At 30.3% G+C, this 18,718-nt stretch overlaps 4 protein-coding genes across 5 annotated transcripts in view; 2 read left to right on the top strand and 2 right to left on the bottom strand.

Annotated features, from left to right (window-relative positions):
- Positions 1-245: 245 nt before the first annotated feature.
- LOC108755974 (protein PAT1 homolog 1) lies at positions 246-5,538 on the top strand. Its single transcript, XM_018499478.1, has 9 exons — positions 246-284; positions 861-1,049; positions 2,615-3,029; positions 3,197-3,306; positions 3,386-3,873; positions 4,193-4,406; positions 4,485-4,685; positions 4,762-5,028; positions 5,185-5,538. The coding sequence occupies exons 1-9, from the start codon at positions 246-248 to the stop codon at positions 5,440-5,442; spliced, it is 2,181 nt and encodes a 726-aa protein (XP_018354980.1). The 3' UTR covers positions 5,443-5,538.
- Positions 5,539-9,529: 3,991 nt separating this feature from the next.
- On the bottom strand, positions 9,530-12,721 carry LOC108755975 (nucleolar complex protein 2 homolog; the record flags this gene model as incomplete). Its single annotated transcript, XM_018499479.1, has 12 exons — positions 12,611-12,721; positions 12,215-12,434; positions 11,917-12,143; positions 11,743-11,849; positions 11,572-11,678; positions 11,337-11,491; positions 11,001-11,228; positions 10,748-10,936; positions 10,564-10,683; positions 10,353-10,484; positions 10,054-10,275; positions 9,530-9,952 (listed from the first exon to the last, which is right to left on the bottom strand). Coding segments are annotated over exons 2-12 (2,091 nt in total), but the record flags the coding sequence as incomplete, so codon positions are not given.
- A 281-nt stretch (positions 12,722-13,002) lies between these two features.
- Positions 13,003-18,718, top strand: part of LOC108755863 (RING-box protein 2) — a 51,823-nt gene continuing 46,107 nt past the window's right edge. Inside the window, exon 1 of the mRNA XM_018499215.1 lies at positions 13,003-13,356. Within this exon, the coding sequence (XP_018354717.1) occupies positions 13,203-13,356 (154 nt within the window). The 5' untranslated portion in view covers positions 13,003-13,202. The remainder of the gene's footprint in view (positions 13,357-18,718) is intronic.
- Positions 17,449-18,718, bottom strand: part of LOC108755862 (facilitated trehalose transporter Tret1-like) — a 28,448-nt gene continuing 27,178 nt past the window's right edge. For both annotated transcript variants that reach the window (XM_018499213.1, XM_018499214.1), the window contains one exon: positions 17,449-18,565. In XM_018499213.1, the coding sequence (XP_018354715.1) occupies positions 17,984-18,565 (582 nt within the window). In that variant the 3' untranslated portion in view covers positions 17,449-17,983. The remainder of the gene's footprint in view (positions 18,566-18,718) is intronic.

The raw sequence follows: 18,718 nt of genomic DNA, 5'->3' as shown, positions 1-18,718 counted from the left end.
AAAACTCGCTGAAACTCGCGTTCGCCTACTGCGCAGTGCGCACTTCGCCCATTGCGCACTCGCCTTTCTCGAGTCTCTCTCTCTCTCTCTGTCTCTCTCTCTCTCTCTCTCTTTCTCTCTCTCTCTACTGACGTTGCCGCGAGCAGCCGCGAATTACGGCATGGCCGCCATGGCAGCTGATGCCTCGCGTTGCTGCACTTGACGTTTAGTTGGAACATGTCATTTTGCAGATTTCATTTTCACAAATGGCAGACACTTTTTTCGGTTTTGATACCACGCTCGGAGTAAGTACGGAAACGTATCGTTCGACCGCGCGCAACTTGCAGCTCATTTTTGTGCACAATCCAACAGGACACGCGATCGTGAATCTTTCCCGATAAACAGTCGCGTCGCGGCACGACCGTGCGGAAGCGAGTTTTGTTTTTTCGCCGACACTTGGTAGTCTTGATCTGAAACAACGTATTTCGCGTATTTGCCTCCGATTGTATTTTGTCCATAGCACACCCCTTTTTCTCTAAAAAAATGATAAAATCGTTGGGCCACAGGGTTACGTTATGTTGTCTAACCTCATTTGTTTTTCTCGCCCTAAGGGTCACTAACATGGAGCATCGCGGATTCCGGTCGATCGAATTTGTTAACAAATTTGCGTGTATCATCTTAATTAAAGTTTCATCAATTTGAGTCTGATGTTTCATAAGAAATATCATCGCTACTAAATATGGCTATAATTTTTGTAATCACTTTTTACAGGTCTTTTTTTGTCAAAAATTCTTGCTGATTTTTTTCTTGTCTAATTTATATTGTGTTATGTTGATACTTCCACGTTTTAGTAATAATTATTATTTTCTTGATATGATTAGGAGAACAATCTAGAAGATGGACTGGAATGTCCATTAGAAGAAGAACTTGAAGAGGAAGAGTACGATGCCCTGAATGATGAAACATTTGGTCCCGATGCTACTATTGGTGATTGGGAAGAAGATCATGAGAAACTTGCTGAAATTACCGAATCAAATCGCCTTCATAATCAGAGTGCAACAAATAAAAAGGTATGCTGCCATCCAAGATTTTCATAGTCTTTTGTTAGAGATATAAGAGTGGGCTCTTTTGCAGATATATAGACAATAAGCCATTACCTGAGCTTTAAATCTTAAGCTGTAAGAAACTGACCAATTATAGTTGATCATTCTTTTGATATTCAACTATAACTGGTCAATTTCTTGTGGCTTAAGACTTAAAGCTTAAGTAATGGCTTATTGCAGATTGTGTGTGAGATCTTCAGTTTTTAATACCAGTTCTGAACGATCTATTAGAAGAGGTTATTACATTTACTCTAAGTAAAGTTAGGACCTTAGCAGGAAGGTTGACTTATAATCTTAAGACAGTGTCTTATGATTTCAGTTTTATGTCTTTAGTAACACACAAAAACTGTCTTATGATTTATGTCTTACACACATTCTACAATAAGCCATTAGTCATAAATCAGAAATTAGAAGTTGAAAATTGACCAATCACAGTTGTCAATTTCCAACTTCTAACTTCTGATTTATGACTAATGGCTTATTGTAGAATAGCCATTGTATTTACACTTTGTATTTATACACCTTTAAGACAAAGGTCATAAAACAGTTCTTGTGCGTTATTAAAGACATAAGACTTGAGTCAGAAGATGCTGTTTTAAGATTATAAGTCAACTTTCTGCTAAAGCCCTAACTTTTAGTAATTTGCCATTGCCTTTCGACAAGTAAAAATCAAATGAAATCTTAATATATGTATATTATAAGTGGATTTGAACCTAGATCTTTATACAGAGAACGGATGCTCAACTTTTTGTCACAATCACCACACAAGATACTATTTCTTTTACTTACATTTTACAAATTGTTAAAGTTTGAGAATATAAAATCATAAGTGTTTAAGCAGTCACAAATTATATTTATTTTGATAAATTAGTACAGAAGCAACAAAATATAATTTATTTATACATTATAAGAATTTGTTATAAAAGTATCATTATTATTGTTATGCTACAATTGTTATAGGAATATTACAAACATTATTTTGAGTTATTTTAAGTTTCATAGAAACGTACCAGCAATTGTTTTTGCAAATAAAAAAAAAATATATATATATATTTGTACATATACAATAAATCAATAAAAATATTTTAATGATATTAATAAATGTCTTTTAAATATGTGCTCTTAAATGTATGCTCTATTTTAAACTTGTTCATATTGAAATTAATTATATTGTGCCATCTGAGTTTTTTAATTAAAATGTAGGTAACATTGACGCGGTAAAACTAATTAAATGTATTATATTCAACAATTATTTACGATTAGTTCAAAGAAGACAATCGATGAAAATAGTCTTTCAACGTAACATACATAAATATCTTGCTAGATATTTTTTATTTATTTTAAACTTTGAAAGGAAATGATTCAACAATGATAAGATTGGTTTCATAAGTCTTTATATAACTTTTAAATAATCTTATAATATATTTCATTAAAAACGTACTTTTTCTTTGTCTTCTTATTAAATTTTTAAACAAATAAATAATTTCACGTATTAAATCCTAAATTTTATATATGCTTTATATTTTTTACAGTCTATTTCTAACATAAATATCGAAGATAATTTATCACATTTGGTATTGGATAAGGAAGGAATAGTTCCCCGACCTGGTGTTTGGGGTAGTCCATTGAATTTATCTCTTCCGAAAGCTCAGCCACGATTATCTTTACCAAATGCTTGTACAGTGGAAGAGTTGGAAAGAGGGCTTATTGCAAATAGGCCACCACCAGGTCTCAGCAAACCACAAACGCAACAACAACAGAAGAAATCTGAAGGTTCGCTTCTTTTTGAGGCCCTCTCCTTAAATGAGAAACTTCAAGTTAATGGCCTACCTCCACCACGTTTTCCACCAGGATTGGGTCTACCTGGAGCACATCCTATAGTTTTGCCCAATATAAGAGCACCACATCCTCAATTGATGCAACATCCTAGAATATTAGGCTTAATTAGTAAGTATAATATTATTTATAAGTATTGTATTAAAATGTATGCAGATTTGTATCTATATATTTTTTGTTACTACATTACTGGCTCTTTGCCCTTCTTTTGCATATATTAAATTTTTTAATTAACTTTTGGAATATTTCCTGACATTGGTTATTCTTCTATTCATTAGATCAAGCTGGTACTGTATTACGTTATCCTTCTCCACCGCATTTAATGTCACATTTAATGCCACAACCAGTTCCAAGGCAACCTCTTCACGGCTCTTATGGTTTTCCTCCTGTAAGTTTCTTTTACAGATTATATATTATGATTATTACAATAAAATGTGTTTTTAATACAATTTTTTATTACGTTTCAGCAACTACATCCTAATTTAGGAGGCCCACAGTTCCTTCGACCAGATCACATGATGCCTGCATTTCCTAACAACCAAACCAATCATCAGCAACACCAACATTCTTATTCACATTTAGGAAATCAGAGAAACCAGAACAGATCTTACTATCATAACGAACAACAAGCTGGACATCAAGCATTTTTTAAAAATAATCAATATCCTCATCGTAATCATGATAGAAATAATCAAAGACCTTATCATCAAAATTATTCTCACAACATTAACGGTAATGCTTCGGGAGAATACGAACACTCAGGAAAACTTGCTATAAAAGCTCATGAGAAGCAATGGTTAATTAATATTCAATTATTACAACTTAATACAATTCAACCGTATGTTGATGATCACTATTATGTCGTATTCTGTGATAAACGGAATAAACAACATGCAAATCGAGAACAAAAAGATAAGAAGCATCATAATAACAATGGATATCACAGGGATCATAGGTATATTTTTTTTATTTCTATAAAGCTTATACATTTTCTACAATAATTTATATTTGTATTTTACATTCCTATATTTTTAACACGTGAGGATTTACATTTTTGTGATAATATAGCATTGCAAAATATGTTTTCCACTAAACATGCGATAACGTTACTTTTTTTATTATAATCGTAGAATTTAATGATTTAAGAGAACAGTTTATAACTGGAAGTATCAAATTTATTTATTTTATATACAGATTAATTATTTATTTCTTAAAGATTATTTATTTACATATTTTATTTATTAGTATTCTTAATTTTTTCGCTTAACTCTTAGAGATTGGGAACCAACACCTCAAGCCGCTTCAAGATCAGCATATACGCCAGCTCAATTTGAGAATTCATTAGGCAAACTTCATTGCAGTAGTGTGACAGCACCACGTAAACTTATCGATATGGATGTTGTATCAAATAACGACTCCCAATCTACTCCTCAGTCTCAACAGAAGGACACTAAGAAAACACGACAATTACTTCTTGAAATTGAGAGAGTACTATCATATTCTCTAATACAATTAATAGAACAAATAATTCGATAATGCATTCTTTATTAATGTTATTCTTTATAGCTGTTTACACTTCAATTCAAGCTGGAAGATCTGAGTAATCCACTCGCTTTAATTCCGGAACCTCAACAGCAACAGGAAGGGGAATCTGACGTAAATACGACTAAAACTGAACCAGAGTTGATAAACATGATTTTAACATGTATGCAACAGTTAATACAAGATGACAAATTAGCTAGTATGCTAAGTATTCGAAAAGGAAAGGTAAGGTTGATGGATAAGAGATGAGCTTAAAATTTTATTATTTTCAGTATCTTATATTGCATTTATATGTTAATAGACGTTACTACTGCGTTTTTTACCTCACCTGAATGTGACAGAATATAGTAAGCAGTTGAGAGAATTGTGGACTGCGATATTTAAAGGTTTAGCCGTGATAGGCCGTAGAGATTGTCATATATTAACAGATTTTTATTCCGAATTTCGAAGATGGCTTGATGCTGTGAAAGATTTTGATACTATATTGCGATTAGCAAGAGCATTATCTGACTCTGCTACTAATCATCCTGTTAAAAATAATAGCTTAACTTTTGCTCTTCTAAATAAGGTTAGTTACAACACACACACATACACATACCACGCGCGCGTGTGTATAATTTTAACACATAACGAATCAAACGCATTATGAATCTTTCAATAAATTCTAAGCATATATACATAAAACGCAATGATCTTATTTAACTATTATTATTTGTTCTTTTAGTTTGGTGTGTCTGCAATAGCAGCAATGCTCGAGCAAGTTGAACAATTGTGTGACACAGATGATTCTCTGCCTTCTGAATGGTCAACTTTTGTAGTGACGATAGTTGAGTTGATTGGTGACTCACCACCATGTGTTGCACCTTGTCAACCAATTACTACAAATACGCTCAAGAAACATCTAAACCGGATTTCCAGTTTAAAACTAGAAAGGTATACAGCGCTAGCGTGCTTGTTGACTGATGCCAATCCTTTACGATAGTCTAACGTTAACAATAACAAATTACACTTGAGTTTTTTAAGATTTGTCTTTTTTTAACTTGCAAAAGATAAATTATGCTAAAAAAAAGAATGATACATACAGACAAATATTTTAATATAATTACTAATGTTATTGAAACATCCATTGTGTATGATAATATTTCTAAATAGATGCCATGATTTTACAAAGTAGATTAAGTATCTGATGTGAAATATTAAAGAAAAGGAATAAAATTTATATATATATTATATATAAATAGAGAGAAAAATATTGTAAACATCCTGATGCACAATGATGTTTCTTACTTATAATAATATCATTTTTCATTGTATATTTTGTAAACATTAATCAGTTTAAACTCAATTAATTGCTAACATGACGAATTACAATATCAGAACAAAACAGTAGTAGATAAATTAATAAAATTGCATGCCAATAATCCTTTTAATAGCTTTTTTAAAATTATGGTAAATTTTGATTTTTACTTTATATAAAATTAGTGTCTAATTTTCACTGTAAGACGCTTGAAGTTATCATAATGCATTTCATTTATAATAATTAAAAATATTGATCTATTTCCTTTATAAAATATATTGTATATAATGAAGTAAGTGAAAATGATAATTTCGAATGCCTTACCTGTATCAAACTGCACATCCTGTCTTCTTATTTGTTATATTTCATATTTCGTTTAATTTATGTATTTAAATTTTAATTTGTTTAAAAGTGGACTAATTGAAATTTAAATTATTTTGGCTACAGAAGGTATCGATATTTTTTTTACATGAGGATTTTATATCCTATATAGAAATATAGTGATATTTTACGTGTATTAAGAAAGCATTTTTCTCTATTTCTTCGTAAAATGAATTTTTTCAATAACATCTTTTATTATACATGTAGGACAACTGTGTTTACATTAGCAGCTTTTTAATTTATGCTGTTAAATGTATCTTTTAAAATTTGATTATATATAGTTTGCAATTATGTATGCATATAAATATTATACATGTACATGATGATATTTGGATATGGAAAATAAGATGGGATGTGTAAGTTTTCTCTTTTGTCTATATATGAAAAACAGATCTATGTTAATATACATACATTACATATTGTTGTAAATGAAATCAATAGCGCTAGAAAAAGAAAAGAACTTGCTATCAGTGTACAGATGACTTATATTTTGGAAATAAAAACAGATAATCATTTACACCGCATTGTTAAGATGTAATAACGGAGACGAGAGTAAACAATTGCATAAGGTAGTTATCAGCAGCAGAATTGTAGTAGTCTTTTTATAACGTTTGTATTACATATTAAGTACTAAATTTCTATTAGTTCGAACATCAGAAGCATATAACAACATGATCTAGTTTTAAACACAATTATAGATTCATCAATTTAGGAAGTGTGGTCTCTCTTTCTTTTCTTATCTTTTTGATATAAAATAGTGTTGTAAGTCACACGCACACACACACACACACTCTCTCTCACTCACACACTTGTGATTGCATAATGAAAGGAAGAGAGAGAAAAAAGAGATTCTGTAATTGCAATGTGTGTTTGCAGTACCGTAAGAATTTTTAAAGATAATCTAAAGTGTTGTATGAGATGACATGGCCTTTAGAGAGTACTAAATGAGATGATTACTTTTTATCGCAATTTAACTACAACTTTGTTTATGTACTTCTAGCTTGTATATAGACTGATATTACGGTACGTGAGAATGATGAATGCATTTTGTAACTAAATACAGAAATATTTCAGTTTCTAACATATTTCATGATGTAATAATATTTTGCAAAAACGATTTTCAAAGTTACAGTTTTTTGTTACTAGTTTGTAGTCTTAACAAGTGTAATAATGATTATCTATTCGAGTAATATTTTTGAGTTGCATGAACATTTTATGAAGAAATTATTAACCATGAAAGCGTCGTATACCGTTTTGTAAAAGTACAATTCAAATTTAGTTACATATATTTTTTGCGCCAGTTTTCTTTTAACGTAATCCGCTTTACTATCACTAGTTAGATCATTAAAAGTTAACTTAAGATACTGCAGCATTTCAGTCGGTTACATTTATATAAGTTACGTTATCATATAAACACACGTTATATCGTGCGATTAGTTTGTACGATTTAAATAATAACAAACATGTTACATGATTTTCCTATTTCTATTATTAGATAACAAATACAGAGCTCTGATGATTATTAATTAGATGAATTGAATAATCGAACAAAAAACGAACCAAACGAGTACTCACCTATTAATGCTTACAAATAATTTATTAATATAAAATTCAAAATTTTGCTAATTAATCTTCTTATTAATATTAGTCTTTCTTATTATTATCGAGCTGGCAAAGAAAAATAGCTTATGTTTTTAAGCAATGTTGAAAATTTAGAGGATACATAATTGATCCCATTGATCTGTAAACAAAGATGCATGTCTGAGAAGCCCAAAAAAGTTACATTACATTCTTCTTATTACGTAACTATGGGCTCGCACTTCTTTAGGGTAAACTTAATTGTAGATGCAGTATGTATTTATGAATTGTTTCAAACACTATGAATTTTTAAATAATTTTATGATTAAAGGAAAAAAATATATGCGTTTTAGAATATAATTTTTATTTTATTTTAAACGCTTGAACTTCGCCCTGTCAATTTATATGTTAAAGGACATTAGGCGATTATTAATGGGTATACTATTTTTTCTTAAGGGCTACTAAAAATATGTATATATTTTACGAATATATGCATATATTAATAAAGCAATATGCCCTTCATATAATAGTAGAGCTTAGTTCTTTTTTTCTTTTCTTTATCATCATCATTCATATATTCGTCACAATAACTTATATATTATATTTGCAGTTTTTTTCATTTTTATGTCAACATCAATTGTTACAAATCAGACATTGTTTTAATGTTATATTGCTGTTGCTAATGCACTAGTTGTACTAAAAAATTCATCGTAGCACAGCATAAAATAATATGAATTAAATAAAATCTATTCAATTTGTATAGCGACAAAAGTTTTATTGTCGACGCGAGTAGTCTGTATGCGCTAATCACATATATATACATATACATATATCTGTTCCAATACGGATATGAATTATATCATAATATTGTATAATGAGTTATGTCCGATATTCTGTTTGTATCATCATGCAAATTGAAACTTGCTAAAAAAAAGTGCATGCAACAACGTCTTCTTGTAAAGTAGATAAAATTAGAGCGAAAATTGCGCATTTGCTTTTTGTGTCATTAAAGATATATTTTTATAAAAATGATATGTTTATTATGTTTAGAAACGAAACAAATGTAATGAAATGCTATAAAGAAAACGAAATCGTTGAATTAATTTAAAAATTTTCATAGTTTATCATCATTACGTCTATTACATACTTGTCGGTGATATGCCTGTATATTAAAAAAATTGATTGTAAATTTATAACACAGTCTGAAGATATAATTGTAGCTATTGTGTATGTACAGAATTGATCTAATTTGAAATCAAAGTCTTAAATAAATGTTTTGCATCCTACGTATCTTTCGTATTTTTTTTCATATAAAATTATCTTCTATATTATTAGTATTATTATATACATTACAAATATTAATTGTATACAAAATTTCTAGTTTTATTTGTCATAAAATTAAAATTATAATATTTAAAAATATACACGTTTCACACATAAAGTATTTCTTTTTTCAACAGGCGCTTTATGCATAAAAGATATTGAATAAAAAAATTGTTATCAAGAGATTTGGTCATATCTTACGCAACATGTACGCGCGATATCTGTAGAATAATCAGAATTATTATATATATAATTATAAGTAAATTACTGTATAAGGGATGTATTTATATTAAATATAAAGATATATATAACAAAATTCATATTTAGATATAAAACAATAAATATATTCCCATACAGCATACAACGTATATTAGATACATATAATTGTTAATTCCAAAGTCCAAAATGATCTTATCTTTATTTTTAATTTCAATCATTATTGTTTATATTGATGCTTATGTTTTTTCTTAGTAAATTCTTATTATTGACTTTTTTTCTTTTTATTGGCTTTTTTCTTATTCAATTGTTTATTTGCTCTTATTTCAGATCCCGTTTCTTTCACCTGAAATTTAAACTCATCTTCTTCGCTATTTTCTTCATTTTGCTCATCTAATTTATGTTTCATTGATTTTCTCCCAACGGATATGTTGAATTCTTCTTCGTTCTTCGTAAGAAGTTTAAGCTTTTGGGTTTCACGAAGTTTAACGTAAGAAGAATAGAATTTGGCTATTGCTGTGCCATCTGTCTTCATTCTATTTTCCCAATTTGTAATCTCTGCCATACTTTTTAAATCTATTGTTGCTTTACTACGCTCGGTCTCGATGTGTTTTCTATTTTCTTCAATCATATTTAGAAGCAGTTTCATTTTCTTGCAATAAATTGCTACATGACATTTCTCCAGAAATTCTTTTAACTATAAGATAAAATATATTGATTTAATATAATTTTCGATATATCTATATAATATTGTACAAATTACTTATGGTTTTTTTTAAATTTTGTTTCTTAAAATACCTGTATTATATAAGGTGTATAGAGTTCTGGAAAATATATTTTATGACTTTCACTCGCCGCATGCTCCAGTATAAGATGATAAATAGTTCCAATAATACCATCTGTGAAGCCATTTTCTATAAATTGTGATTTTGATACTTTCAAAATGCAATCAAAGGATATAGGTTTCATCTTCATCATAACTGTTTTATGCCTTTTATTAAAATCATAAGACTCCAGTATCTAAAAAGAAAAAGATTTGATACAAAGTATAATATACTCTACGATTACAAATATCGTCAAAAATATGAAAACAATACCTCGAGAAGAAATGGCAAAATAGGTATGAACGTTCCGGTTTCTTTAGAAATAGTTATTAACATTTCTAAACAATAGAATCGCAATGGATAATATTGCGCAGTTGGATTAATTTTTATTGTTCCTATAATAATCTATAAAAAATTAAATTTTTCTACTGAATTATTACATTACTTTCATACTTAAATTTTGTTTAAAGTATTTATTAAGTACCTGAACTAAAGGATATAACAGCGATCGTAACATTGATTTATCCTTTGATTTGGTTATTAATTCTGTCCAAAAGCGCAAGGAATTTATATACTGCCAATTATATACAGCCTGAAGATTTTTCTGAAAATAATCTTAGATGTTAATAAATTTTATAAAAAGTGCATAATTGCTATTTAACAATTACCTTGTTCTTTAATGTTACAGCGTTTCTTAAATCAATCGCTAATTGCCTAATATGTAAAAAGGCATGACTATACGAAATATTATGGTCAAGCAGATAAATCTCGAGTAAAGATTGCCTCATGAAATTTATTCCTGGTAATATATTGAGTGAAATAAATTTCATAGTTTGAACGTATTTCTCATACATAGTCTAAAAAAAACTTTAATGATACCAATGTTCGCAAATTTTCATTATCATATCGTATGGACCTTACCTCTAATAATTCTTCAAGTATAAATTCTTTGCTAGTTGCAATATGCAAAATATTTAAAAAGGCTATAACAGGAACAGTTTCTTCTCCACTTGACCACAGCTCTAATAAGATTTTTAACAATGATTTAATTGAAGATGAGAATGATTGAAAGTAAGGCAACATTTGACGAAGATGCTTTAGAAGCACTGTGAGAATAGCACTATTGGACAATGCTATACTTTGCAATAACTGTGAAATAGATATATTTATTAACATATATATTTTATATATATATATGTATATATATATATATATGTTTATATGCGTGATATAAATAAAGGATTTATTTATACATACTTTAATCAGATCTGATAAGTACAATTTCAAAACATTTTGTATTTTTTCAAATTTTCTAGATTTATGTGGTTTCTGCGATTCTGCATCCAGTTTCAAAATACGTTTAAATGCATCAGGCAAATGTGTTATACATAATTGTACCACACTGTTAAATGCTAAACATAATATTTGATAAAATTAATACAATCATTTGAAAAATAATTAATGATTTAAGATAAAATAAAGCAAAACTAACTTGCACTTCCTTCTATTTTATATTGCGTAGTTGTATCTGACGATACTGCGACATTATTCAAAGCTGCATGAAAAGCCTCTATAACACATTTAATAGTATCAATTGATCTAAAAGGGATAATGTACGGTTATTATTTTGTTATTAATTCAAAATAAACGAGAAAAAACTTACTTATCAGTTTGTATTTCTTGTTGCCAAGTTTTCAATAATTGCATAGTAATTTTTTTAGAGTTACTTTCGATTTCTTCTAATGAAAGATCACTATCGTAGCTAGCAACCTGGATATTTAATAATATTATTAAAAAGTATAAAAAATAGTTAAAATTATATTTAATAAAAACATACCTCTAAATTTTCTTCAGAAATGTATGCATCATCCAAGTCTACTGAAGAATTATCATCATCATCTGATATTCCAAAGTCCAAAGAATTTTTATCATTTTCTTTAATATATTTGTAAAAATCAGTATCTTGCAATTTCATTAATAATTTTTTATGTTCTGCAGGATTCAAGTTGCTCTCACTATGATCGCTATCCCTATTAATATCACTATCAAGCTCATCATCTTCATCTATGTAAAAGAATATCATAAAGTTGAAGTTGCCTAAAATATCAAACAAATTCTAATATTTTGAATCATACCTGTGTTTTTACTTGTTTCATCACTATCATGTATATCACTATCTCCATTATTTTCAAAATCTTGCTCAAAGAATTCTTTCGTAGTTAATTTGCTCAAATTTGTTTTCTTTTTTGTATTAACTGCCATTGTCTTTTTTCCTGATGATTTAACAAGTTTCTGTTTCATTTTTTTCATTTTCATTTTTAAGATAAGTAAACTTCTTTGACTAGTTCAACTAACCTAGGAAAAATTATCATAGATAAATATAAATTGTGAATACGGAATATAATTAATGTACGACCAACACACGTGAGCAAGAGAAAACACGAGATGAACACGTGCATAACCTTCTCATTTTTTACTTTTTTTTTTCAAATAGTCACAATTATATATAATAGAAGTTTAATTTTTCTTACCTGCATTCTTTACTGCATTGAATTATTCACATAAAAACATTAAATATATGTTTATAAATTTATTTTGCAATTCAATTTTTCGACGCTTCATCAACAGTGTCGTCTGTTGATAACGTGATACGTAATTCGCGTCATTTAAAAAAATTGATGTTGATGTCGCTAGTGTACGGCAGTGAATTTTTGAATTCGGCCAAGATAAGTATACAAACCTTCTAAAATTTTTAGAGTAAATTGTCACTCTGAAAAGTGAAATCTCACTTAAGATTGAAAATAGAGCCACTTTTATTCAAGACTGACTTTATTTTTTATAGAGTAAATTTCTACTCCAAAGAATTTAGAGAATATGCATACATTGGTGCCGCGCATGCGCGGGAGTGTTCGGATTCCGCAATCGGTGCAAGTAGCGTAATTGGGTGCAAAACAGCACAACGGCCGCGACTACATTACTATTATCACTGATCATTGCTACTGTGCGTGTATCACAGACGTTACAGTGTGTGGAGTTGTGGACCTACTGATTCATGATTGCGCTGATCGGATCGCGTTTATCTCGCATTGTTTTGCGTTCCGCTAGCGTTTCTAACCTCAAACCATGGGCGATTCCGAACAAGACCTGGGTGATCGAATCGATGGCGACAATCAGAAGAACGATAAGATGTTTACTCTGAAGAAATGGAATGCCGTGGCCATGTGGAGCTGGGACGTCGAGTGTGACACCTGTGCCATATGCAGAGTCCAGGTTATGGGTAAGCTATGTTTTGGTTATGTTTTTGTGAACTCCGCACCGTTTCGCTCCCGGTTTTATCTTCTATCTTATCTATTTCGCTCTGTTATAGAAAACGTTGCGTTAATCATGTAATCACGCTGACATTCATGCAGTAAGAATTAATTTATATTTTTTACTCCAAAACACAACAGCAAAAAGTGTTATTTATTTTCATTTCTACTAGAGTTTCTACTAATGTAGATTTAATCTTAGTTTAACTTTTATTCTTCATCTTTTTCTAATTCTAAAAATTTTAAAAAAGTTAAATCCAGATTAAAATTAATATATATTGTTAGAAAGGCACATTATCATATTCCCAATAACGCAAAATTTTGTTTTTATGCCAATAATATAAAATAATATGTAAATAGGGTATCAATTATGAAATTTTTTTCCTAGGATGAAAAGTGAAAAGTGAAAAATTTCTCCATTAACTTCAATGGTTAAAATTTTCACTTTTCACTTTCCATCCTAGGGATAAAGTTTCATGATTGATACCCAAAATATAATTACACATCAAATCAACCAAAATCTATTATTTCCTAATGAAACATATCATAGATAATCAATGAATAATTAACTTTCATCTCAATTTAATTTATTTTTTATTTTTTCTTAGACTTAAAAAAAAGACAAAGAGAAAAAAAAGTTAAACCGAGATTGCAATAAATCTACATTAGTAGAAACTTAAATATAAGAAATTTATATATAAGTGACATAATATTGTGTTTTTCTAGTAAAAAAAAAAATTAATTTTTACTGCACAATACGATCATGATTTATATTATTAAACTCGATAGAATTTACGACAAATACTTAACAAAATATGTTTTTGATATATTCTGTTTTGTCTTACCTATTTATTTGTGATACAAAATGTCGCTGAATGCGATCTTTTTCACACAAGGCGCATGCTATATTATTTTATCCTCTTTTAATATTTAATGAGCAACAAGGATAAAATGATACATGATATGCATTATGCATGAAACCGAATGTACCTTTCGTAAACAACTTAAGTTGTATCATTTTTTATGAGTTCAAATGAGTGTATAACATCAACACGAGATACAAAGAATCTCTATGTTATTATTTATTTTATTATAAAATGTAGAATGTTTACTTCTGATTGTCGGTTGAGTCATCTGAGATTATATATATTTATTTAAAATCTGCTTTTTATTCAGATTTAATTTTTTAAGAATTTTTATATTTTGATTTATGAATTTTGTTTTTACTATATATCATGTAGCATTTTTATATATAAATTTTATTCTTATTTCATTATTAATTGCTTTTGTAATTATGCGTCTTTATCTAATAGAAAAATTGAATAACATTGCTAATATAATATTATTATATAAAAATATCAAAAGGGAAAGATAAAAAATTAAAGCAACAGTTTTACATAAATGTATCATATTTTATATATATCTGTAGATAATCTTAAAATTATACCACATAATAATTTACAAGTTATTCGTAAACTTAATATGAGTATTAAATTATCAAAAATATTCCGCCGTCTTCATTGTGCTTTGGCAAATAGCTTATGAATAAGCGGCAGGTATTACTTACAGCAACAAATATAAACAGTAAATATAAGAAACAAAGAAATGCCGTGATTGGTTGTTGTACTACGAAGGAGAATAATAATGTACTTAACTCTTATATAAAACAAGATATTGTGCAGTTATTGCTTTACATGATATCAAAGTGAGTCGTACATTGAACTTCGCACAATCGTAAAAGGAATGGTCTTTTGTTCGAATGTTTATTTTCGCAATTTTAAAATGAGACTTTGGCGTGGATTTTGTTCGTGCGGTACTTACTTTTACGCGAAACCAGATTTCGCGTGCTGCAAACGATGTTTATTGTGATACTAAGGCATTCTAACGTTCAGTGCTGCAAAATCTGTAGTGCACGTACGTACATACTAGAAAAGGAAGATTTGACTAAAGTATTAAAAATATTGTATATCTACATAAAGATTGGAAAATAATTGTGTTGAACTATTAAAATAATTACATAGGTATCTTAAGCACTATGAGCACTTTTACAAAAAGTTTTGTCATTCTAGCAATCAATTTGAGCATCCTACATAATTATTTTAATCACCAACAAAATTATTTTCAAATCTGATTAAATTTTTAGATACTTTGGCAAAAATCGTTCTTTCCGTATAGATTTTCAGTATTGGCTATGAATATTGGAACGCAGCCTAGAAATGCGAGAGAGAAAAGAAACTACGAGAAATGTTCCGTATGACGTTCTTACACTTCTATCAAACAAGATTCTCTACTAATGGAATCTTTCTACTCGGACGCACGCAACTACAAGCACACACTCTGATAAACTTATAAAAACGTATACTTGATTTTTAACGTTTTCCAACTTATTTCGACAGTTGTCGATTATGATATGCATTTAGTTTGCACCGTGCCAAACATACTGCGAATGTACCCGGTCACATGCAGTAATTCGGAATAGATAATAAAACTTACATATTTACATTGGCTATAAGTTGTTAAATATTTCACTTCATATAGACAATGCAAACGGTTAAAAGACATCGCAAAGTACAATGCTGATGTTTTTCGAACGTTTTAATTTTTGTTGATATCCTCTAAAAATAAATTTCTTAATCAATTTTGATTTATTTAATTTTTAAATATATCTTCCTTTGTGAAAAATATATAAAATAGATTTTTTCAATGTGTGTACATAATTCTCTTTTTTACAATCTCAGGCGATAAATTTGTTGATAACAAATATATATAAATATGTATCAATAATTTATGTAAAATATATAAATAATGTATTCCTCTATATAGTATTATATAACATCTCTCATAACAACTTGCCAGCGAATCTCTATTAAATTACTTGACCGAGAACACTCGTCAGGTGCTCGACGCAGCTTTACCCTAACTTTCGAACATAGGCGACTCGATTATATTACATTTGTCTGAGGTTTTTTCCTTCAGCGTTACATATTCTTACGTAACTTTCTAAGAACTTCATCTCGACTTTACAACTACGTATCCACTTTTCGTAATCCGTCGCTTTAAAAATATATATCTGCTATGTGTTATAACGCTTAAATTAACATATACGTACATTTAAAATCACATTCCACATTGATACAGCCATCCGATACCAAGCATCATTAGTTTAATACGAAGATTACGATAATACGGGCTGCTAGAATCATATCGTTCCACTTACGATCAATTTCTTCAACGCTGATTAACTACAATCAAAGCTCAATTTTTATTCTTCCTCTCTATGTCTTTCTAAATTTCGTCTAAAAATAAGAAAGAGACAATAGAAAAATAATTGTTCAGTTATGATTGAAATTAACAACGACAATTTTTCTTGGACGTAAATAATATCACTATGGCGTAAATCTCTTCGACTATTTACAATTCGTAATTACTGTGACGAGAACGCGATTGGTTTTAAACGTTATTTTAACGTCGCATGGGAAATTCGCCTCTGTTCGAAAGACCGGTTTCTTGGTCGGCATATAATGTGTGTATGTATATATATACATATATGCATACATACATATAAAAGTACACACATGTTACGCGTGCTTTTAATTCAAATTCAAAGTGCACGTGACGATTAATTGTATCACATAGAACCTATGCGATACCACAGCCCCACGCAAATTACGCTATAAAAAAAGAAACGCGCGCTCGCGCGCGACTAGCGTTGACCTACGCGTACATCTCTAATGACAGTATTATCTGCTATACTCTAATAGAGCAGTATCAACTTGAGGTAGGCCCTGTAGAACTGTCGGGAATAATAAAACAATTGCAACTACACACCTAGTCAACAGCTGATAGTCACATATTTTGCCGGTGGGAAAGCGTAACACATTTATATTCCACGAAGCTACTTAATTGGCCTCGCAATTTGGGTTCTCGACAAAATTGGCACTAATTTGTTAGCTCTGATTCTCTGATATTGGATAGGAATACGGTTAAAGCGAAATCTGCCGAAGTCATGTTTCACGAGACTAATTGAAGAAGCGAACGAACGAAGACAATGTGTTTTTATATCTTATATCGTAAGATTCTGTTTAAAAGTACAGTCGAGGAATTATGTTAAGCAACTTTTTTAAAATATAGATCTTTTACGAAATCGCTATTGCACTAAATTTCTCAATTGATAGAACTTTTCACCCAATCGTGTGCCTCTTCAACTTGTTTAAAGAGATGTGAATTTTATGAGAAGCACTTCTGTCCGCGTATTTCTACATGCTATTCAGATCTACGATCGATTTCTATCTTTTATCGGTTATTTCCGAATCACTCTTTCGCTCTAACTTTATTATAACAAATATATCTCGCGAAAAGGGAGCCGAACGTCTTGGAAATAAGAGTAAAGTAGGAAAAGCCAAGAAGGAAGAACAGACGCTTCTCTTTACATAGAAGAGAGAAGTATAACCTTCGAACCTGAACTTTCCTTCGAATTTCCCTTTAAGGGAAAGCATATCTGTAAGGGAATCTTTCCCTTAGAAGGACACCGTAAGGAATCCTATTTTTTACTCGAACGAATTTCTTTATCGCGCGTCGCGATCGGAAGTTCAGCAGCTAACACGACATCGGCGTCGGTTTCATATTGGCGACTGCGCTCATCCTTCTAGTTGGACCTGTGAACCTCTTCTCGATCTCCTCGAGCGACCTGCCGCGAGTCTCCGGTACACTGACGATCACGAAGAAGAAGCCTATCACGACGATTATGCCGAACATCCAGAAGGTGCCATGCGCACCGATCACTCCTATGACATCCTCGAAGGTCTTTGTTACAATGAAGGTGCACATCCAGTTGAAGGCGGTCGCGATGCTCGCGGCGGAGCCACGGATCTTGGCGGGCAGGATCTCACCCATCATCAGCCAAGGAATAGGCCCGAAGCCCAATGAGAAGCCTATCACGTACACGATCAAACTGACCAGTGGCAGCCAGCCGAAGGCCGTCACGTCCACATCCATTGACCTCACGTAGAAAAATCCGCCAAGGGAGAAGAGGGTCAGGGCCATCAACACGGCGCTTATGTACAGCAGCATCTTCCTGCCCAGCTTGTCGATTACAGACGCGGCGACGAAGGTGGACATGAAATTCACTAACCCAATGATTATGGTCGAAAGGTTCTCATCAATTGTGCTACCAGCGTCCTGAAAAAAAAATGTTCGTTGATTATTATGTGTCGGACTGTATTTCTCAAAATTTAAAGATTTATTTGGCATTTATTTCGTGCATTAGTTCATCATTTTTATTTTCATGATTTGATTAGAGAATTATGTATTTAAAAATTATTGGAATATATT

This window comes from Trachymyrmex septentrionalis, unplaced genomic scaffold, assembly GCF_001594115.1.
Source record: "Trachymyrmex septentrionalis isolate Tsep2-gDNA-1 unplaced genomic scaffold, Tsep1.0 scaffold9, whole genome shotgun sequence".
In the NCBI taxonomy this organism is placed as follows: Eukaryota; Metazoa; Arthropoda; class Insecta; order Hymenoptera; family Formicidae; genus Trachymyrmex; species Trachymyrmex septentrionalis.
The sequence above is the reverse complement of the archived record's forward strand: the minus strand, read 5'-3'. Positions and strand labels throughout refer to the sequence as shown.